The sequence below is a fragment of the Xiphias gladius genome, chromosome 8 (assembly GCF_016859285.1).
Source record: "Xiphias gladius isolate SHS-SW01 ecotype Sanya breed wild chromosome 8, ASM1685928v1, whole genome shotgun sequence".
Classification (NCBI taxonomy): domain Eukaryota; kingdom Metazoa; phylum Chordata; class Actinopteri; order Istiophoriformes; family Xiphiidae; genus Xiphias; species Xiphias gladius.
This window is the reverse complement of record NC_053407.1, coordinates 25269149-25290337: the sequence shown is the minus strand read 5'-3', so window position 1 is coordinate 25290337 and position 21189 is coordinate 25269149. Positions and strand designations below refer to the sequence as shown.

Genomic DNA, 21189 nt, shown 5'->3' with positions numbered 1-21189 from the left:
GAGCGGACACATTTTAACTACCTCCTCTCTATGGGTGTCTACAGTAATGTGATTGTTGACAGTCTTATGTGTCTAATGTTGCAGCGCTCAACACTTTTAACAGACCGTCTCCTTCTCTGCTTCTGTCTCCGTGGATGCTGAATCTGACTCAACCTATATAAAGACGCGTCTGTCAGCAGGCTTTAGTAATCCAAAATGGCCATCAATGATACTGTGCCCATTGAATCAGTGAAGACAGAGCGCTTCAGAGAGCATTTAGGTTGTTTTTTTTTTAATGCATTACATAATTTCAAGTGTTTAAAAAAAGAGATTTTTGGATGCTGGATATGTGGTGAGAGAGAGAAGACGAGGAGAAGGAGGGGAGAGGTGGTTACTGGTTTTTAGTGAACACTACTTTCTTATACTGCAGCACAGACTGGCTTCTCATGTCCTGCTCCATGAGCAGTTTCGCATTTTCTTGACAGGTTGCCAGACTCGCATCAGCCACACCGGGCTGTCTGGCAGCGACCAGGGCCAGTCTGATGCTGGGAACGGCTCAATGGGAAGCAAAGGGGACTGTGGGATTATGGAAATCTATGCGAGGCTTGTTTCGTACCTCCGATGACTGCGTGTGGTTTCTGTGTGAGGCAGCAGGGCTGCTGAATAAATTCACCCAATGAAATAAAAAGCTTGTATGTGTTATATTCTTCAAATCACAAAAATCTGATTTATATTTGATGCTTTCTATATACCAAATATTTAGTAATTTAAGCTGACAGTAAATGCAATCATAGGGAGGCCTCAAAGTGGCTATTATCAATATTTGTATAATAACAGTGGATCAAATGAAAATGTGTAATGTGAAAGTTGTTGCCCGTAATCATCATCCCACTGTTTTCAGTGAAAAAAAAACTCTGATAAACCCTCTAGATGGCAGCACTACACAGCAGATGGTCGAAGTTAGCAACTAGCCGGTGAACATAGTGGAGACATTTAGCTCCTAAAGACCCAGATGTTTCCCTCAGGAGTAGGTGGAGACCAAAAAAAGAGAGCTAGAAACAGAAACAGTTGGCCATAAAAACAACTCCAAATGAATGCTAATGTTGTCCCATGTCCGTTGGATGTGTAAATAGGAAAACTTTCGCTTAAAAACGTTAGCCACATCATGATGGTACATCAGCGCTGTCTTTACAGCATGTTTCTACAGCCCCAATTGCCCCCCCTCCCACCAAAAAAAAGTCATTGCAGGTTCAAATTTCCCAGAAAAAAAGAAAACCCAGAGCAAAGAAACAATAGGATCTAAGTCAAGGTGCTCGAACATAAACAGAACAGGTAGCTGAGTTCAGATCTAAGAGCTGTTGACTTGTAGTAAAGAGTAACATGCTGTTCACAAGCTAACAAACAAAATGTGTTCGATTACTTTCCAAAATGCGTAATAATGTTCAAAAATCCAACTGTGCCTCACATAATATAACGTCGACTGCATGAATTCTTATTCTGATTCCCTTTTAGCCTAGAAACTTCAAAGTAGTAAAATCGTTTAAGAGAATGGATTTCTTAATTTCCTTTTTTGCCTACAGCACACAATACAGTACAATGCAACACACTACTAGTTAATGCCCCTTTTTCCTCACATATCCACTGTCAGACATGGTGACCGTTGCTTCTTTATCGAACTGAGGTGTTGTGGGTGTGCGTGGGAGGGCTACAGTCTGCAGTCTTTATATTTCCCCCAAGGGAAAAAAATATAACTGAACCAACAGCATCTGTGAGTTTGTAACGTGACACTGCTTGAGTGTCAGCGTCTCGACATCCAGTTATGAGCAAACAATAATGTACAGAAACCTCTATTTAATGTTTATAAACTGAAAAATGTAAAGGGGCTCATGTACAGTCTGTGATTACATCTGCATCCCGCAAAACAGTAACCGCCCGGGAAAAGTCTTCCCCAGTGCTTAGTATGATGGGGAGGAACACCAGAGGAGGCGATTAATCCTCGTTTATTAACACAGACAAACGCAATGGAGATATCACTTGCGTATAAAAGGAGAGAGTTGTGGTTTTGGGATTAATTAATAAACACGTCTTATTTTTAGGAATAAGAAAATACAATTTCACACTACGTATTCAAGTATTCACAATTTTCTGCAGCCCTTTACTTTTGATCCACTACATAATGGGAAATGTTATATATATATATATATATATATATATATATATATATATATATATATATATATATACATGTATTTATATGTATACATGTATTTATATGTATATATGTATATATACATGTATACATGTACATATATATATGTATACATGTACATATACATACATATATATATATATATATATATATATATATATATATATATACACATATATATACATAACCACAGTTCGTTTATCTAATGTCAATATCACTTGTTACTTGTGGGAGTGGAAGATAATCAACACCTCTATAAAACAACATTACAACCGTCATGAAGGGAGGATTTATTGCAGCAATGTTGTATTATACTGCATCAGTTTTAGCTGGGTGTACCTAATAAACTGCCACCTGAGTGTTTGTATCTATTAATCCTTTTTATCGAGCACGTGTGGCACAAAAAAACGCCATTTAAAAAAATAGTAATGATAATAAAAAAAAAAAAATTCTTGATGCGCGCAGTGCTGCAACGCACCAGTTTGGCCGCTAGATGGCAGTGACGACGCGGCTTTAAAAAGAGAAAAAGAAAAAGAAAACAAAAGAGGTGAAGAGAAAAGAGAAGGAAGGAAACTAAGAGCAGCAGCGGCGGCGGCAGCGGCAGTAGTAGCATAGTAGTAGTAGTAGTAGTAGCAGCAGTAGTAGCGGCAGTAGCAGTAGTAGTGACCGGGCGTGAACTTTAGCGGGTAGCTCACAACTTTACTGTGGGCCACGAAAAAAAAGGAAAAAAAAAAAAAAAAAAAAATTAAAAGAAACCGAACTTAGGCAGCAGCCGCTTCCCTTCAGTGCAGTGCAGCCAAAGAGAAACAAGGAAGTGCACAGCTGACTGACTTCCATTTGTTTTCCGCCGGTAAGTCCCGTTCATTTGAAGACTTTTGTGTGCTCGCTCCTCGCGGCGTGGCTTGTGGGTCGCTGCGACAGAGGGGGGGAAAAAAAAGTTGGATTGTGGCTGCCGTGCCGGTGGAAATTCAAAGGAGCGGGCGAGCTTTTAACGTTTTGTGACTTACCTGTGTCTTGTCAGGAGTGGTGTGTTCGTTGAGCAGGCCGACGCACTGATTTATTAATGTGTGTTTTGTGCGGTCAGTTTCCCCCGCAGGGACCGTGCTTTACTGCCGAACCTCCATCTGACTCATTCATTGTGTTTTATGGTGATTTGAAACGCAGGTTGTGGCTTATATCAGGCTGCCGGACACCTGTAATGTTTGGTCCCGGTACAGTTTGTATTAACCACCAAGGGAGGTTTTGTTGTCGAAAACCTGAACTTCCGAATGTGAATTTAATTAATCCTTATACTACAGAATGGGTGAATGGGTGTGTGTGTGCGTTTGTTTGTTTGTGTGTGTGTGTGTGTATGTATGTATGTTTGTGTGTGTGTGTGTGTATGTATGTATGTATGTATGTATGTGTGTGTGTGTGTGTGTGTGTGTGTGTGTGTGTGTGTGTGTGTGTGTATATGTATGTATGTATGTGTGTGTGTGTGTGTGTGTGTGTGTGTGTATATATGTATGTATGTGTGTGTATATATATATATATATATAATATACACGTATGTAGGTGTTTGAACTTTTGGTCAAACAAAACAAGACATCGTGTTCAGACCTGCTGAAGTTGTGATTTGTAATTTTGACCTTTTAACAGACTAACTGATTAAATAATCAGTTAATCAATAATCAATAATCAATAATACTTTTTCCAATAATTGTTCGGTCCATAAACCGCCAAAAAATCCCGAAGTGAAGTCTTCAAATTACTTGCTTTGTCTAATCAAAAATTTAAAAAATCCCCAAAATATTAAGTTTAATATCACATAAGACAAACAAGAGCCGGAAATCCTCGCAGTTGGGAAACCTATACAGAGAATTGTTTGGCACTTTTACTGGAAATGTTTGTCAATCAACTAATCAATCAAATTACTATTTGTTTTGGCTCTAATAGTTTTCATCTGTAAAGTGAAGTGTAGATTGAGTTTATGTGACCTAACCAGAGATGATCTGGCAAAAGGCACTGTGCCGGCTGATATGGAAAGAGACTGTAGTAAATGTAAGCTGTAGTAATTGTCTTTTATAGTCTAAAATAAGAGAAAACTTACTTAAAACATTGAGACACTGCTTGTTTTGCAGAAGACAAGAGAAAAGGATGAAATCAGTAATCCAACATCAACAAGTTTGCCATTAAACATGGCAAAAATGTGTCACGAAGTAGTAGAAAAGTTGCTATTTTGCTGAGAAACAGCTCCATGTGAACCCTGCTGACTTTGGATTAACAGAAGAATACTAGTTATGATAACAGTATTTTCACCGTACGAAGGATTTAAAAAACAAACAAACAAACAAAAAAAAAAACCCCCAGATAAATGAAAAGCCAGAACAAAAACTACAGACAATATAGTTTAAGTAATGGAAAATGGAATAAAGTGAAAAAGTGGTCACTGGTCAGTATTTAATTTTCAGACCACACACCTCACGCTATGATTTACTTACTGATTTTAGGGGCCGATATTGGCCTATCACAGATATATCAGTATCAACGTATATGTTATCCGATGTGTGCTGATATGAAAACTTTTTTTCTTTTTTTTTTAACAGAACATGATGCAGAAAATGGATGCATGGGGTAATTTAGAAATAATGGTGAAAATACATAAACAGATTAATCTCCTTGTACCAAATTCATTTACTAGTTAATTTCCATTTGTAGTCCCTGGGCAGGTGAACAGAAATGAAACGCAGAGCAAAATCTATCATCTCCACTAAATAATGGATCGACAACCTGTCAATCTGTATACATACATACATACCTACATACATATAAAGAATATAGGGATTTTTTTTACTCTCCAATATCTGTATTGGCATTGGCCCCAAAAAAAACAGTATAGGTGGGGCTCTACTTATAACCTTTGATGACATCTAGCTCCTGTTGAAGTTGAAAGCAACTAGTGTAAGTCACTTAATGTAACGTAATATGGTCAGTGCAAACAAACTCAGCAGCTCTAGCTGTTATTTCAGGGAATATATTTACCGCCATGATCTATTATTTCCTCCTCATTCATAAATTGTACCTAAAAAAAAAGGTTCTGGTGCTGATATTGTCACCTTTGTACCGTATTTATATATAAACCCCATCAGCTATATCTTTGTTTATATTCCCCTTTCTCTTGTTTATACTCTGTTTTGTTACTGCTGCATTTTTGGATCATCTGCTGGAGCGGCAGCCCGGATTCCTCCAAGAGACTCATTAAAGTCTAAATTTATTGCTCACCGTGACAGCTGTATGCTTGGCAGAAGTTACTCATCGGAAGCTCAGAGGCAGGAGAGTAAAGTCATGTATCTTTCCACTTTCCATAAATCACCTTGTAAACCTTACAGAGGTCTCATCTCTTCTCCACTGAGGAATAATTGCGTTGAACAGTGAGAGGTAATGGGCTTGTTTTTTGCAGGGGCCGGCGGCGTGCAAGCAAGCCGATTATGGCCTCTGTTTTCAGTAATGACGGCAATTTGTATTTGCAAACAAAGCTAACTTCTCGAGCACTCAGTGCATAATGAATTTATAAGCTTGTAGAGGTGGCTGTAACTGCTGTCCTACTGGTGGTTGTATCCCGATAACATCACCAGCACATTATCTGACCCTTGGGGGGGTGATGGTGCATTTTCGTGGCTGATGTTAGTGTCCCGTCTTGATAACGTTGTGCACCTCGGCATTAAGTTTTATTCGATATAATGATGAACCGATTTGTTAATGATTTTAATATTGATCTCTCTTTAGATGAGAAGCTGCTCCTTTTATTCAGCATCAGCCTCACTCCAACATAAAAGTTGTGACACTGGAGTTTGCAAAATGATTAACCCTCATTGTCTATTAAATTTGTTTCACAATAAAGGCCCCAATCATAAAACATGTGATCATATCATTCATTGTGTCTTTTTCTTATTCAGTCCATCCACAAGGTATGAACCCATAAGCAAACTGTTGCCTTTTGCACAGTGTCTCGTGATTTTTCTCATGTGCCGTTTTATCAGGGAAACCGTGACAGCTAATAGGATCTAATGACCAGCTCCACCCTGTCATAAACACGACGCAGGCTTCCTGTGCCAGACAGTCTCAAAGGTTAAAAGCCTTTTATTGGAGTTGTGTTGTTGATCTGTGGCCCTGCAGTGATGATGGATGTGACTCATCCGTGGATGAGAACCTGCATGTGGCAGCTGGGGGTGTTTTTTTTTTTTTTTTTTTAATCAGCCTCCTAATTTATACATGGGAGACAGAGGGTTTTATTTTTCTGGAGGGGGAACAATATAGATGGCAGACGGGAGACGGTCTAAACACAATGATTGTTGTCTGGTTCCGCCGTCTGTCTCATTTGTTTTGTCCTCAATTAAAGGGACATTTGGTCATTTAGGATGTTAATCAACCTCCGCTGGCATCCACTAAATGACAACATCACAAATGAGCCCTGGGCACAGTTTACGTTGGCTTCTAATGGACAGAAATATGAAAGTCATACTTTCATTGCACACTTAGTGTCTTGAGATAAAACGTTGAGAAGCAGTCGTTAGCAGTGGTTATTGTTTTGAAATTTTGAATTATGTCTGGGCTGGATTTTGGAGGAATGTGTCTAAAATGAATGCACAAGACATGTAGAATATTTCCATTTGATGTAATGGTGCAGCTATAAAAACATGGACTCTCAGGGTTTTAATATTTGGCTCAGTATAAACAACAAATAGCTTTAATGAAGAACTGAAACAAGCTAATTGAGAATATATATGACATGATCTGGCAGTTTAGTCTGTTCTCATGCTAAAGTCCCGACCAAGCTTACAAGGGAAACAAAAGTGGAAAAACAGCATGTTAAAGGGTCCAAATGTAAGGTTCAATACCCTTATAATGGTGCTACACACACCACCTGTTACCAAACTACAAGTATAACACAGAGGAAGCCTAATGTGTTACCCAAAAAGAACAGTAGATTATTTTTGTCCTCAAAAGGTGTGTCTATTTCACTGCACTGAAAAAAATGTATTTATAGGACATGGCTCAGTTATACAGATTCTTTTTTTTTTTTCCGCTCATGTTCTTGAGTTTTATTTCGGAGACTTTACCATCCTCTTGATCTGTACAAAAGTGCCAAGGACTGGCAGGGCTTGTGTAGACACCCTTGATTACTCCAAAATGCTAATCAGCTGTCAGAGGAATTTATTTTCTGGCTGGGAAATGTTGCTTCAGCGTACAGGATACCCAGGAAAAATTAGAATGGCATGCATAGTTGAGCAAAAAAATGCTGTTGAGTCAAGTGCAATTGATGCTAAGTGTGTTTTTTTTCCTATCCAGCCAATCGTGACACCAGCTGAGGTCATTGCTGAAAGTTATTTGCCATTGCATGATTAAATGCAGCTGTTGTGAAATGTTTGTATACAGGTGTTTCCACCCATCCCTGCAACATTTTCCTTGTAGTGCAGTGTCGGGCTGTCCTGCCAGTAGAGTGAAGGTCTTGTCTTTGGCGTAGTAAAGACTGAATACACTCAAGCTCACAGCATTTACAGGTATTTAATTTAGAAGTTTATCTCTGTCAGTGTTCCTTGACCCCGGGCCAGCAAGAAGGTCCGCCACTTAGTTTAGTGCAGCCTGTCATCGCCTCAGAGGTTAGTAATGATGAGTTGTCTTTGGGCAGTGGAGCTGGCCCATGACACCCAACACCCATGCCTTGGCTCCACCCGTGCCTTGGCTCCACCTCACACTTCCCATTAGCCCCCCAACAGCCCCACACCAAACTGCAGAAGAGGACACGGTTATTTCTGGGTATCAAGGTTAGTCTTAGTCATGAGTGAGTTTCGGGTGAGGTATTTCCTGGCAGAAAGTCCACGACACAGGAAGACCACGTCGGATCTCTAGCAGCCAGAACGTTTATGAAATAATCTGTGCTGTATGTGAGTGGAAGTGACTTTAAATAAGAGTGCACAGTTGGCTTGTGGGCCGTCACTGAGAAGTGATATCATCTGCCCATCTGTTTTTGGAACCTTTTCACCTCGAGTCAGCTGTTTGCTGTAGGTGGTGGGGTCAGGGTGTTGGTGGTGGTGGTGGTGTTTAAAGGGGGGTGTTAGACTATACTGATGAGAGACACATGAACTGGCTTTGGCTCTGTCTAATGTTTGTGGACATAATACTGTACAGTAGCAAGTTTCTGCTTCTAGCTTGGCTGCATTTCATGCCTCGCTCTTGGGCTTTAGCTCAGTTACAAGAGAACGATATAACAGCTTTGTTTCTGTATTGTGTGGCATCAGATCAGGTAACAGATAAGCACCCATTATATTAAAGCGCTAGGGCTGCAGATGTTTGGTGAAATTTGACGGCTGTTCACAGCTTTACAAATTATTTCACCTTGGCTTTTTGGCAAGACAGCCATGATCTTGTGATTTTAAAAACTGCAGCAACATCTGTTGCTTTGGTTTGTGGGAGAATTTTGCAGCTAAGTGTTCAGTTACGCCATCTTTACTCTATTCTGGAAATTGTTTACAGTACAAACGGGATCATGTGTTTTTTCTAGGGATTAGTTTATTCTTGCATCAGTTTTGTCCTAATTCTGAGAGTTCTCTTGGGAGACAGTGAGAGTTGAGTTTACAGTGATTATGGTAGTATGATTAGAAGAAATGATAGAAGTTCTTGTTCCATAGTATGACATTTCTGATGTCCCTGTTAATTCCCTCTTTTTCTCATAGAATATTGGTTTTGTGTGCATTCAGTGCATTGTAAATTCTTTTTTCTTGTCTTACAATTTGAGGAGTAGTGGCTGGATTTTAATGGTATATTTGTTAGCTATAATATTAGAATACTGCTCACACTGTAATACAGCAGGAGGATCACATAGCACCAAACAAAGATCCGCTAGCGTGTGGTAACTGGGAAACCACATTCGGGAGGATAAAGACAGTGACAGCAAACGTCAGCTCTTTGTTCCGTTTAACACAGAATGCATCCGTGTTAGACGTTCTGGGAAGTGGAAACTCAAAAAGGCTGATGACCAACCATGAAGAACAGTAAACGTTAATCACAAAATCAGCACTGAAGATCAGAAAGCTGACAAGGCACAGTAAATATTGTTGAAATTATTTGTAAAGAGCAGAGAAGGGAGAGAGCAGGGATGGTTACAGAGGGGGCCACGTGACTATAAAGCCGCAGGGTTGAATCCTTGTACCAACTGAGCAGGGAGAGTTAATGAGTGAATGAGAAGCTCTTGATTTGATGTGACTAGGGCTGCAACTAATGATAATTTTCATTGTCGGTTAATCTGCAGATCATTTTCTCAATTAATCGATTTAACCGTTGTGTCAATGAAATGCATCTTCAAATGTCTTGTTTTGTGCGACTAAAAGTCCAAAAACTCATCAAGGATGTCTCATAAGTGGCTCCGTCTGAAAAGTGAAATGCAAACCAGGTTGATGTGAACCACTTTAATGTACATACAGGGCACAATAGAGACACAGTCTGGCTCCTGTTAAGGCCCTGTCGCCGTGGCAACATCAAGCAGCAGCTAGGCTCTTTGGAAATTTAAATGTGCTAATGTGGAGTAGATGGAGATGAAGATGATGATGTGTATAATAAAACAGTTTGGTGGGTGAGAGAGGAGTTTATTTGTGTGTTAATGAGTCTTGATATTCATCTGAAAATGAAGGGTGGCTCATCTGGAGGAGCTGTGACCCAGACTAATACAACTGAATTAAAGCCCAGGCAATTATTTTTAAGCGAAATATAGATATAAAATCCTTCTCTTTTACTCCTGCCTGCAAACTTAGCACTTAAAAATGCTCTTAAATTTAAGAGCTCGAGGTCTCTTGAGTTGGTAAAGAGTAGACTAGACGACTGTAGTGGGGGCAGAGGTGAGCACATACCTGAGACATGTTTTGGAGTGAGTGTAAAAAAATAATACTGCCCGTGATGCATGATAATTAAACTAATAGCTGAAACAATATGAATCATTTAGTAGATGTGGGTTTTTAGCCTGTTGTTTGAATTTGATTCAAACTTTTGATAGGATGTAACAACGCTTTTATTGCATTTATTGGGTGCAAACGGCAAAACTAATGCAAAGAGAGACATCAAATATTTCACGTATGAGATTGAATTTTTTTAGAAATTTAAATTTCATATGTTTTTGCAGAATCACATATCACTGAATCACATATCACCTTTTTAAAGGATGAACAATGGGGCAGAAGTGCAGTAAGTACTTCGTCTATGATTGGCCCTGAGTATACATATGAATTGTTACGCTCAAACTTCACGGTAGGTAGGAGTAGCTCGCTTGATAAAAGTCCTATTTTTCACACTCACTGACGAACTTCCTCACTCTTAAATTGGCTCTTTAGGGCTTTTTTAAGTGTAATCCTTGGAAGTTTGATAAAAAGGGGGCCTAAATTTGACATCATGCAGATTGTATTTTGAGGACTTTTCACAATGAAAAAAAAATTAAATAAATTGAAAAACAAGGGAACTAAGAAATAATTTGCACATGGGGGTCATATTCCTGCTTTGCATAATCCTCTGCTTTATTTTTAAACCTTTTGTGAATAAGTCTATGCTGCAGACAACTTGCATGTGTGTAAAATCTATTTCATAAATGTGTAAACTACCATCATCTCTAAATATTAACAGAAGAACAACACAGCAGGAATTCTTTTTAGATAAAAATGTTAATTGTTGCAATGACCCAGTTTCCTCAGGAATCAATAAAGTTTGTCTTCCATTGTGTGGCTGATGTTACAACCCTGCTATTTCTTTCACAAATGGTGGATGAAGCACCACTGCACCTTTACTGTGGTTATTCAGACATTTATGCCAGTGATCTCATAAAGCTGTAACTGCTCTGTCTCTGCAACTGCCAACTGCTGTTTAACTTGTCAGCTTTTACTCTTCAGTGTATTTTAGCAGTGTTCACCTAAATGTATTGTTGTAATCTAGTTGCTGAACCAGTTTTCTTAATGTTTTTTGTATCATTTCTGCCTAGGGCAAGATAAAAGGGAGAACAGATGTTGACTGTGGAGTTTCCTGTGTGAAGCAGCATCCCCAGACTGAGACATGTTATCTCTCAGAGCCAGACCTCCTCTGTCCTGACACAGGGAGTTTTACAACCAGGACCTGGACTGTCTACCTCAACAAACGTGGAGTCAGCTCCCTCTGTTTTACCTCTTAGGACTTCCACTAACTCCTGTTCTACCTCAGCACGTACTGTACATGCACGTAGCTGTTATCAGAAACGTCAACAGACCCTTCACTTTATCAACACGGCTCTCAGGTGTCCATCATCTAGCGATAGTGTAACAGTTGACTGGGTTTCTTCCTGCTTAGTAATTGAATGAACCCTTGCTCGGAGGAGCTACCTGAAGCAGCCATGTTACGCGTGGCTTTGTGATGTCCGAACCCTGTGACGGACCAGGACCAGGACCAGGAGCAGGAGAAGGACCAGGAGCAGGAGAAGGACCAGGACCAGGAGCAGGAGAAGGACCAGGAGCAGGAGAAGGACCAGGAGCAGGAGAAGGACCAGGAGCAGGAGAAGGACCAGGACCAGGACCAGGACCAGGAGCAGGAGAAGGACCAGGACCAGGAGCAGGAGCAGGAGCAGGAGCAGGAGCAGGAGAAGAAGGACAGGGATACAGAGAGGTTCCTTGGTTTGTGGTTGGCTGTGAAGATGACGAGCAGGACATGGGTCAAACGGAGTCAGGCATGAAGAACGAGATGTTTCGAGTAGAAAAAATGGAGGATGATGATGATGAGTCGGTAAGTTACAGGTGTTAATTCAGGTGTACACACAGTCTGGGTCAAAGGTATATGGGTATATGATGAGGTGTACCTTGTACCTTGTGTTTCTTCAGGTATTAAAAGATTGTTTTTGGTTAAGATATTATCAGTTAATAGTTGCCTAAATATTTTACCTCAAAGTTAAGATATGACTCTTTTTTGCTCTTTTAAAGTTAATTTCATTTGCAGTTTAAATGGTGAAAAGTTTCTAAGATGAGTTACACATATAAACTAGTTTGTGTTTTGCATTTATAAACTAGAAATTTTTAACTCATATAGTAGTTTTAAAATAATCAATATTGGTTTTCCACTGACTATAAATTCACCATGGAAAAAGAAGAGTTAATTTTGGAACCAAACAGGGAGCTACAGTGTTGGTCGTTTTTAGGCAGTAGAGGGTGAACAGGCCTGGAAATTTTAAAAAGGGAAGTTTATTTGGAATTGGATAGTGGAAAAAATAGAGACAGAAATATACAAAGGCTGGCGTGAGAGCAATACAGTTTATAAAGGCCTGTGAGGCCTCTGGTCTGCACTCCTGTGGCTACAAAAGGACTTGGTATTGCTGTGTTTGCTGCTCACTAGCTATGATTTCCTCTCTGCCTTATGTCTCTGTATCTGTCTTTTAACATTTTTTCCCATTTAGTCGATGGTCTAGATCTAAAGTCAGTTACACTGAGTGAAAAGGTAGCAGTTTAGTTCATACACCAAGGGTCACTGAAACCACTGGGGCACAACAGCAAAGACTTCTCATTAATGAAAGAACCAGTGAACGAAAAAAAACAACTTAGTTTAATGTAATTCTGTGAATCAAATGTGTCATAAAGACTGTCCTCTGATAATGTAATAACTTTTTACTGTTTGTGATTTTAAAAAAAAAATTGCTTAATATTCAGGTTTCAAAAAATAATCGATGATCTGACATTAATAAAAAATCAATACACAGTTGTCGTCATCATTCACAAATGTTGACATAAGCTGTGATGCCATAACTGAACCAGAGCAATGTCTGTAGCAACGCTATCAGTCCTTGTAAGGCTGTAAAGCTCATTGCACACCCGATGCAAAGTTGATGGACGGGTAAAAAGTGTATTAAAAAACAGTTTCTGAGATCATTGCTACTAGTACAAATTAGAAAAAGACAGTGCTGTAAAACTCAACCAAATGATCCTGAGCTTTGCACTAATCAAGAATCACTCTTTTTCTTTTTTTATCATCCAGTTAGGTCCAATACTCATACTCATACTCAATAAAGCTGTGTTTAGTCTCACCTGTAAGTGGGGAATACTGGTACATTTTTTTGCCAGTACGCTTGTCTCATTTGCCCTGTCTTCTTTATGTCATGGTCGTGTCTCCGTCCTCCCTGTCCTCCCCACCAGCCGTCAGAGCGACAGATTGTGGTCGGCATATGTGCCATGATGAAGAAGTCCAAATCCAAGCCCATGACTCAGATCCTGGAGCGCCTCTGTAAGTTTGACTATATCGACATGGTTATCTTTCCCGAGGAGGTGATCCTGGAGGAACCTGTGGAGAAATGGCCCCTCTGCGACTGCCTCATCTCCTTCCACTCTAAAGGTAAAGAAACAAAAAAAAAAAGAAAAGGAAAAAAAACAAAAACGACTTACAATCATTAAGAGCATCCTGTTGCATGAGCGGAAACAGTCACAGGGAGTTGGAGGGGGAATATGGCATGGCATTTTAACACTCCATGGAGGTGTTAATAGTTTTTCTAGTTTTTCTGGCTAAACCTGTTTACGAGGAGTAGTTTTGTGTGTCCTCTAGCTATTCACTTGTACTCTTGATACTCGGCAATTGCTTTTGATTTTGCCGTGAATTAGCAAAATACCTGAATGTGATATCAATTGTTCCACTGGTTAGAAAAAAGTACTAAAAACCTGTTCCTGCCTTATCTCCCTTCAGTGCTCAACTAGGGGTTAATAAAAATAAGATAAGGAAAAGAGATGAAAATCCACCTATAATCTAACAGTAATAAAAAAATACATGCTCAGTCCCTTGTTGTTTGAAATCAAATTGCTGTTTTGAAATGCCTTTTTATGTTGGCAGAAACAAAAGGGAAATCAGTAAGATGCTTCCCTGTTGCATGAACCACTTTATCATCAGACTAAGATGGGCATCTGATTTTTCTTAAAGTTAAACTGAAGTTAAAGTGCTTTTTTTTTTTTTTTTTTTTTTCTGGAAAAGCAGATGAATCTTTTCAATGAATTAAATGTTCTGTGTTCTCCTGAGAAATATTAGTACCTAAAAACTTACCATACTCTAGAGAGATTTGTGTCCGGCTGTCTGACAACAACCAATACCAGTTTGTGGGAATGTCTCAGTGGGTAACAAAGAGCACCATGGGACTGGAAAAAATCTATTTAAGGTTTGTAATTAGTTGTACTCCTCAGCCTACCATGTGTGGTTTAGAGTCAGTGCTAGATGAGTAAGATGAATACACCTCTCTCTCTCTCTCTCTCTCTCTCTCTCTCTCTCTCTCTCTCTCTATATATATATATATATATATATATATATATATATATATATATATCATCAATTATTTCTATCTATCTAGATAAATAGATAGAGATAGAGAGAGAGATATCTAGATAGATATAGAGATAGATAGCGAGATAGATATATCTGTGTATATCTGTGCGTGTGTACATGTATGTATAGATATGTCCTCTGTCTTAAATTATACTTATGAACGTCACTGCACACACACTTATATTTAAGCACTAGGCTCAGTTTATGTTTTTATCACAGGCAGTTAAACAGCCAAAGGCAAAGGTTGAATAACATCATCTTATAAATATATGTACTGGACATTTAAGCAATAACTCCTTCTGACTCTGACCTGTCTTTTTGTGTATTTGAGTCAGAGTACATCACATGGGACTGCTTTTTCCATCCTCTTTTTCATAGAATGAGATGTTTTGAGTGTTATCATGAGAAGGAAAACTAATATTTCCCTAAAATATTTCCTACAGACATGGATGTTTGTCTCACTCACTCACCATAGAGGAATATGTTGAATATTTAGAGCAGTGGCCTTGAGAATGTGTGTTTTCTGGGCATGAGAGGCACTTTTGACATATAATATGTGTCAATACCACTCCCAGCAATTGGCTAACTGTATTTAAGTAACTTACCCTGCGCATGGTGCTGCAAGCCTGTTAAAATAAATGTAAAGTGGTAATGGCAGAAGTCTTGTTCCCTGACTTTTCGTTTGGCGGAGCCTTTTTCCCCATTTCTTCAGTCTTCTATCTTTGTCCATTTCTGCACAGTTCTTCTTCATAGTATTTCAAACAAACTGCTGTTGCTGAAGCCAGAAATGGTGATGCATCAGTTCCTGGGTGCCGGAAGATTTATTTATTTATTTTTTATTTCATTCATTCATTCGTTTATTCATTCATTCATTTGTTTATTTGTTGTTTTGTGGGATTGGGAGCGTAAAACATCAATGAAATTGAGCGTTTCTTGAAAAAAACGTTACCAGTAGAAATGACATGAGCCTCCACCTAAGGGTTGCCCTGCACTACAAGGTGCAGGCTCTGCTCAGAGTTAAATTGAATAACTTGGAACCTTGCAAATGAGTACCATAGCAACCATGCTGTGCTGTCATGCATTTACAGTCAAACAGGGAGCGACTATGATCCCTTATATACTATAGCTCACGCTGAATTCTGCTAAAAATAACTGGAACCTGATAAAATATGCTTAAACCTGTTGAAACTCCATAGGGCTACATGAAAATCCTTATTACTTCAGTTATTTGTAAATGCTGGTTGAGCTTGGATGGGTGATGCAGTTTTCATTCTTGTGGCACTTTTTCAGGTTTTCCTCTAGACAAAGCTGTGGAGTATGCCAAGCTTAGGAATCCACTGCTCATCAACGACCTCAACATGCAGTATTTCATACAGGACAGGTACACACACACACACACACACACACACACACACACACACACACACACACACACACTTCATTGGCCCACAGTCCATTTTTAGAGTGGATATTAAAATTTTAATGATAATTTTTTAGGTTTGCAGGGTGTTAGCGCCTGAACATATCGCTCAACTTGTGACCCCCTGCCAGCCTGAACCCAGCTGGAGATCCTCTAAGTCCTGCTTTAATTTAGACTTGCTTATTATTGATTTTGTTTATGGCTTTACTCTTTAACGTTGTATTTTTTTCTTTTTTAAATCTTTTGTAAAGTAACTTGTTTTGAAAAGGGCTGTATAAATAAAGGTGTTATTAGTATTAGTGTTAGTGTTCTTGGTAGTATTAGTAGTATTATTATTATTATTATTATCATCATTATTATCATCATTATTAAACTCAAGGACAAGCTCATTCACACAGTAGTTAGCGGGAAGATGGGAATAATTTTGAAGTATCTGCATCTCTGGCCGTCCCGTCACCTTCTTCATGCAGATCACACAGTGTCATGGAGATTTACTGACTTTCTACTGCCAAATTGCAGCAGCTGCATTTTTCTTATGCAACCAGCTTGCTTGTGCCGGCAGTTTTTTTTTTTTTTCTTCCCCCCCTTCCTAATGAGAGGAGCGGTCTTGTGATGGGGAAAAAAAAATGAAATAACTGGTATTGTCACATGCCTTGCAGTATATATTTTACTCCTTTTTTACAGCCCAACCTTGACAACACACACATTCACACACACACAAGCTGCACATATAGACTCACTGTGGTTATCCTTTTTTGGGGGGTTATAACAGTTGTTTGATTCCCTGTCAGGAGGGAAGTGTACCGGATCCTACAAGAAGAGGGCATTGAACTACCTCGTTATGCTGTGTTAAACCGAGATCCTGACAATCCTGAAGGTGTGCAAGAGTTCTTATTTTGTGTTAAATAGGTTTCTATGTGCGAACCCCACTGCTTTTATGGCAACAAACTGAAACGTGAAAGAATATCAGCATACACAACCTCAGTAACTAAATAATCTATTAATCATTTTCAGTGTTCAATACAAGAGCTAGAATCCCAAGTTAAATTTTTCAAAGTCTCGCCCTATGAAAGTAACATTGGATGTAGCTGAGTTTGTCTGCCGCTGTTTTTGTGTCTTCATCCTATAAACACAAAACTGTGACAGTAAACCTTGGCCAGGAGCCTGTTGGAAGTAGATAGTGCATCTTTGTTGATGCCCAGATTATATAAGGATAAGTTCAAGTAAATGAACGACTGACAGGCACTGTGGGTGTGTTTCTTGCTGTTGTATTAAACATTCAGTGTTGCCGAATGATGTAGGTTATTTTAGACTGTAATATGAATGCAACATGAAACATGCAACAGTTAAAGCGGCTTGTAACAAAGGGTCAATGGTTCAAATCCCAGATGAGCAGTAAACTTATTTGTGCATTTTTCCTTGTCTGAGCCATCTCTGTTGCTGATTGCTAAGGAGTACTTAAAGGTTATCTAAAAAATTATTCCACATGCAGAGTGTAACCTTGTGGAGGGGGAGGACCATGTTGAGGTGAACGGGGAGGTGTTCCCTAAACCCTTCGTGGAGAAACCTGTGTGCGCTGAGGACCACAATGTCTACATCTATTACCCAACATCTGCTGGAGGCGGCAGCCAGAGACTTTTCAGAAAGGTATCTGTCTCCAAAGCGACTGGACATTTTTTTTTTTTTTTTTGCCAACAAAATGTTCAGTCACTGGCAGAGACTTAAAACAAGGAAGCAGGAGTTCAGGAAGTTGCCTAAGATCACACTGACTTCTAAACTCGGCCATTCATCGGACAATTATAAGCTTAAAATGTTGCGCCACACAAACATTCACTGTCCCTATATGTTACTGGAAGTGATGTTGAATGATGTTTCCAACTTTTAAAAAAAAATCTTAAATTTATTTTTGTTTCAAACTCAGTGTTATTTCAATATTTGATGAGGAAAAGAAAATATAATAAAACTGGAATGGCTCACACTGACAGACACGCTGTTGTATGGCTTCTGCAAGGTTAAACCTCTTAGCTTTTTTTTGGTAATGGGGCAATCGGGACACTACAATGTAACACAAGTGGCACAAAGTACTAATAGGAAACTACATAGATGGAGTGAAGGCTGGATAATGAGGTGAAATGAGATCTTTATTTACATGTTTGGTTCTAAATGCCTTTGAATGCTCTTTGTCTGCTTCTCTCTTTGTCTCTTTGCTGTAGATAGGGAGTCGTAGCAGTGTATACTCTCCAGAAAGCAGCGTACGAAAGACCGGATCCTACATCTATGAGCAGTTCATGCCCACAGATGGTACTGATGTGAAGGTATTGTGCAATTTCACTTGGCCAATGATGGAGGTGTTGAATTGCTTGAAGTGTTTCATGTGCTAGTGACTCACGCTGAATCATAAAGTTCAGGCCAGTTAGTGAAACGTAGAACTCATTATCATCTGCTCTGAGACATTTTTTGTGTGTGTTTGTGTTTTTGTGTGTGTGTTTGTGTGTTTCATGTGGTGTTTCTGGACATCTCAGGTATACACTGTGGGTCCAGACTACGCCCACGCCGAGGCCCGGAAGTCTCCTGCTCTGGATGGAAAGGTAGAGAGGGATAGCGAGGGGAAGGAGATCCGCTACCCCGTCATGCTGACTGCCATGGAGAAACTGGTGGCCCGCAAGGTCTGCCTGGCCTTCAAGGTAAACTTTAGGCATCATGAAGCGGATGTAGTTCAGCACCGTGTGCAGGAAAACAAAGAAAAGGCCTGCAAAAAACTGCATTATTTATGAGCTCGTGCTCCTTCTGCTGTCCCTTTTTTCTTATTACTTCCACTTTGACTGGGTACCCTTTTATGTGCAGTCATCCATTTGTAGCTAACACGAACATTGCATCAGCTCGTGTTTAGTTGCACAAGATCTTGTGGTATTAGCTCATTAAACCCATTTTCGAGGAGGGAGAAGTATTTTTAAACCAATTACCGAAACACAGTTTTGGAGCCTTCAAGTGTGGACAAAACTGTTCATATTTAAAATTTTACTTGCAAACTAAACACAGTATTTCCTCACATAAGTATACGTGGTGAATGGGAGCAGCCAGAGACATTTTTTTTCCTGAAGCCTGCTACCTTGAGAATTACTCTTATCACACCGCTCTGACCAACATTTATATATCCCTGTAATCAGCAAACATTAGCCTTATCAATGGTGATGACTCCATTTACACCTACAGCTCAATATGAATGACTCAGCGAATTCAGAAAACACACCGGATTCCCCAACAAACAAATATAGAACGACTACAGCGTGAAGCAGAGAAAATCAGTTATTCGAAAGTTCTTTGCACTGTAAGCACAACTCTTAACATCAAGATTTTGTGTATTACACAGTTTTTGCAGAGGCAAGTTGTTTGGAAGTTTATGAGCCCAAATAGAAAATGTTCCTTATAAACACACATTTCTAGGTGAATTAAAAGCCTGATAAACATAAACCTTTTCTTTCTTTCTTTTTTATTTAGCTGCTGTGAAAACATGCTACAATGGTATGAGAAATGTAGCGCTACATTATTGCTGATAAAATAAGTTTTTGTATCTCAGTTTAGAAATAAGATAATGCCTCTGCAAATACATAAACTCTGTAAAAACATTTCTTCACTTTAGAGGGGGGTGGGTATCTCAAAGTGTTTTCTGCTCCACATTATGGCTAATAACATACCGCACCTGAAGAGTCTCTAAATGCACTGAATCCGAGTTTGTGTGTGATTTTTAGCAAACGGTGTGTGGGTTTGATCTGCTCAGAGCCAATGGCCACTCCTTCGTCTGCGATGTTAACGGGTTCAGCTTTGTCAAAAACTCCATGAAGTACTACGATGACTGTGCCAAAGTCCTGGGGTAAGTGACATTAGCTCACACACATACTGCAAACATTCTAGGAGTTTTGTATTTAACAAGAACCACAAGCACACAGTTTGTCAATAAACATCATGTAATACAATTGTGTTATGTAGTGCCAGTAATGAAAAGAATGAACGGAAGAATGAAGCCACACCAAAGCCCCCAAAGAACACAAATATATTGAAATGCTGGTTTCAGTCAAATTTTACATGTTGTCCTGTTTGAAAAGTGTTTTTCTGTGTTGTAATGAAGCAGCCTCTTCTTTTTATGTTCTATATTACCTGACGTCTCTCGAGCATTTTCTTGCTGTAGCTTTCAGGTAAATATTGTCTTGAAGCTGTCATGTTCTAATTTATACACAGCTCTGGACAGCTCGGAGGGTCCCATTGTCAGCTTTACGTCTTTGTTTGTTTCTGATTCATCACCTCTCCTTCCAGGCAAAGTAACTGAAGCTTTATGACTAAAGACTCGTAAATTTTATAAATAGAAAGACAGAGGAAAGCCTCAGCATATTGGTAGCGAATTTGAGTTCTAGTAAAAGAACAAACATTGTGTTTGTTCACAGCTTTTTGGATTATCCTAATGCGCCTGGTTTCTTTTGGCTGCATAAAAAATATCTCTGGTGAAATCCGAGATGCGGCTTTGAACTTTGAATCAAAATATTACAATAAAACTGATTGGCACAAGGAGGGTGCTGCAGAATGAATGACATGTTTACTTTTGCTTTGTATTTATTTTTTCCCTCTGTGATATTTCCCTTTCAACCTGATTCCTTAATGATTTTAAGTCTGTTATTGCTTTTCTCTGCTGCACCAGGAACATGGTAATGAGGGAATTGGCCCCGCAGTTCCACATCCCCTGGTCCATCCCCATGGAGGCCGAAGACATCCCCATCGTCCCAACAACCTCAGGAACCATGTACGTACTGAAAAACAAAATATGGAAAATTGATCAAAGGACTACTGTGCATATGACACATGACATGATATGATCTTATACAATACTCCATGTCTTTGTAAACTTTATCTTCAAAATCCCTAAAAGGGTTGTGGATCCATTTAAATAAGGTCTCCGATGTTTTTGATTATAAACAGATCATTTTCGAGCTGAATGTTCCAACCAAAATAAAATCTTAAAATTTATTTTTTCCTCCTAGCTTTTTAGGAGGAATTTACTAGAGAATAATTGGAATAATTGTGTGTTAACACAGTCTGACAAGTGTCACGTTTTATACCTAAACTGATGCCAGTAAATTTCCAAATGGACTCCCATGAGTCAGAATTTGTCCTTGGACAAATAAAGTCAGGGGGAAAACAACCCTCACACATCAATGCAGAGTAAATCGGGATCAATGAACCACTGATCTCCTCACAC

At 39.2% G+C, this 21189-nt stretch overlaps 1 protein-coding gene across 11 annotated transcripts in view; it reads left to right on the top strand.

Moving 5' to 3' along the window:
* The first annotated feature begins 11761 nt into the window (after positions 1 to 11761).
* ppip5k1b (diphosphoinositol pentakisphosphate kinase 1b) overlaps positions 11762 to 21189 on the top strand; it is a 41390-nt gene continuing 31962 nt past the window's right edge. For 10 of the 11 annotated variants that reach the window (XR_005707921.1, XR_005707923.1, XR_005707920.1 and 7 more), the window contains exons 1-9: positions 11781 to 11956; positions 13354 to 13549; positions 15812 to 15902; positions 16733 to 16818; positions 17434 to 17588; positions 18155 to 18256; positions 18464 to 18625; positions 19691 to 19812; positions 20632 to 20733. Coding sequence is in view for 7 of the 11 variants with exons in the window: in XM_040132551.1 (XP_039988485.1) it covers positions 11882 to 11956; positions 13354 to 13549; positions 15812 to 15902; positions 16733 to 16818; positions 17434 to 17588; positions 18155 to 18256; positions 18464 to 18625; positions 19691 to 19812; positions 20632 to 20733 (1091 nt within the window). In the remaining 4 variants the exon portion in view is untranslated. Of the gene's footprint in view, positions 11957 to 13353; positions 13550 to 15811; positions 15903 to 16732; positions 16819 to 17433; positions 17589 to 18154; positions 18257 to 18463; positions 18626 to 19690; positions 19813 to 20631; positions 20734 to 21189 lie in introns of all 11 variants that reach the window. The other variant, XM_040132553.1, reaches the window with a different exon arrangement.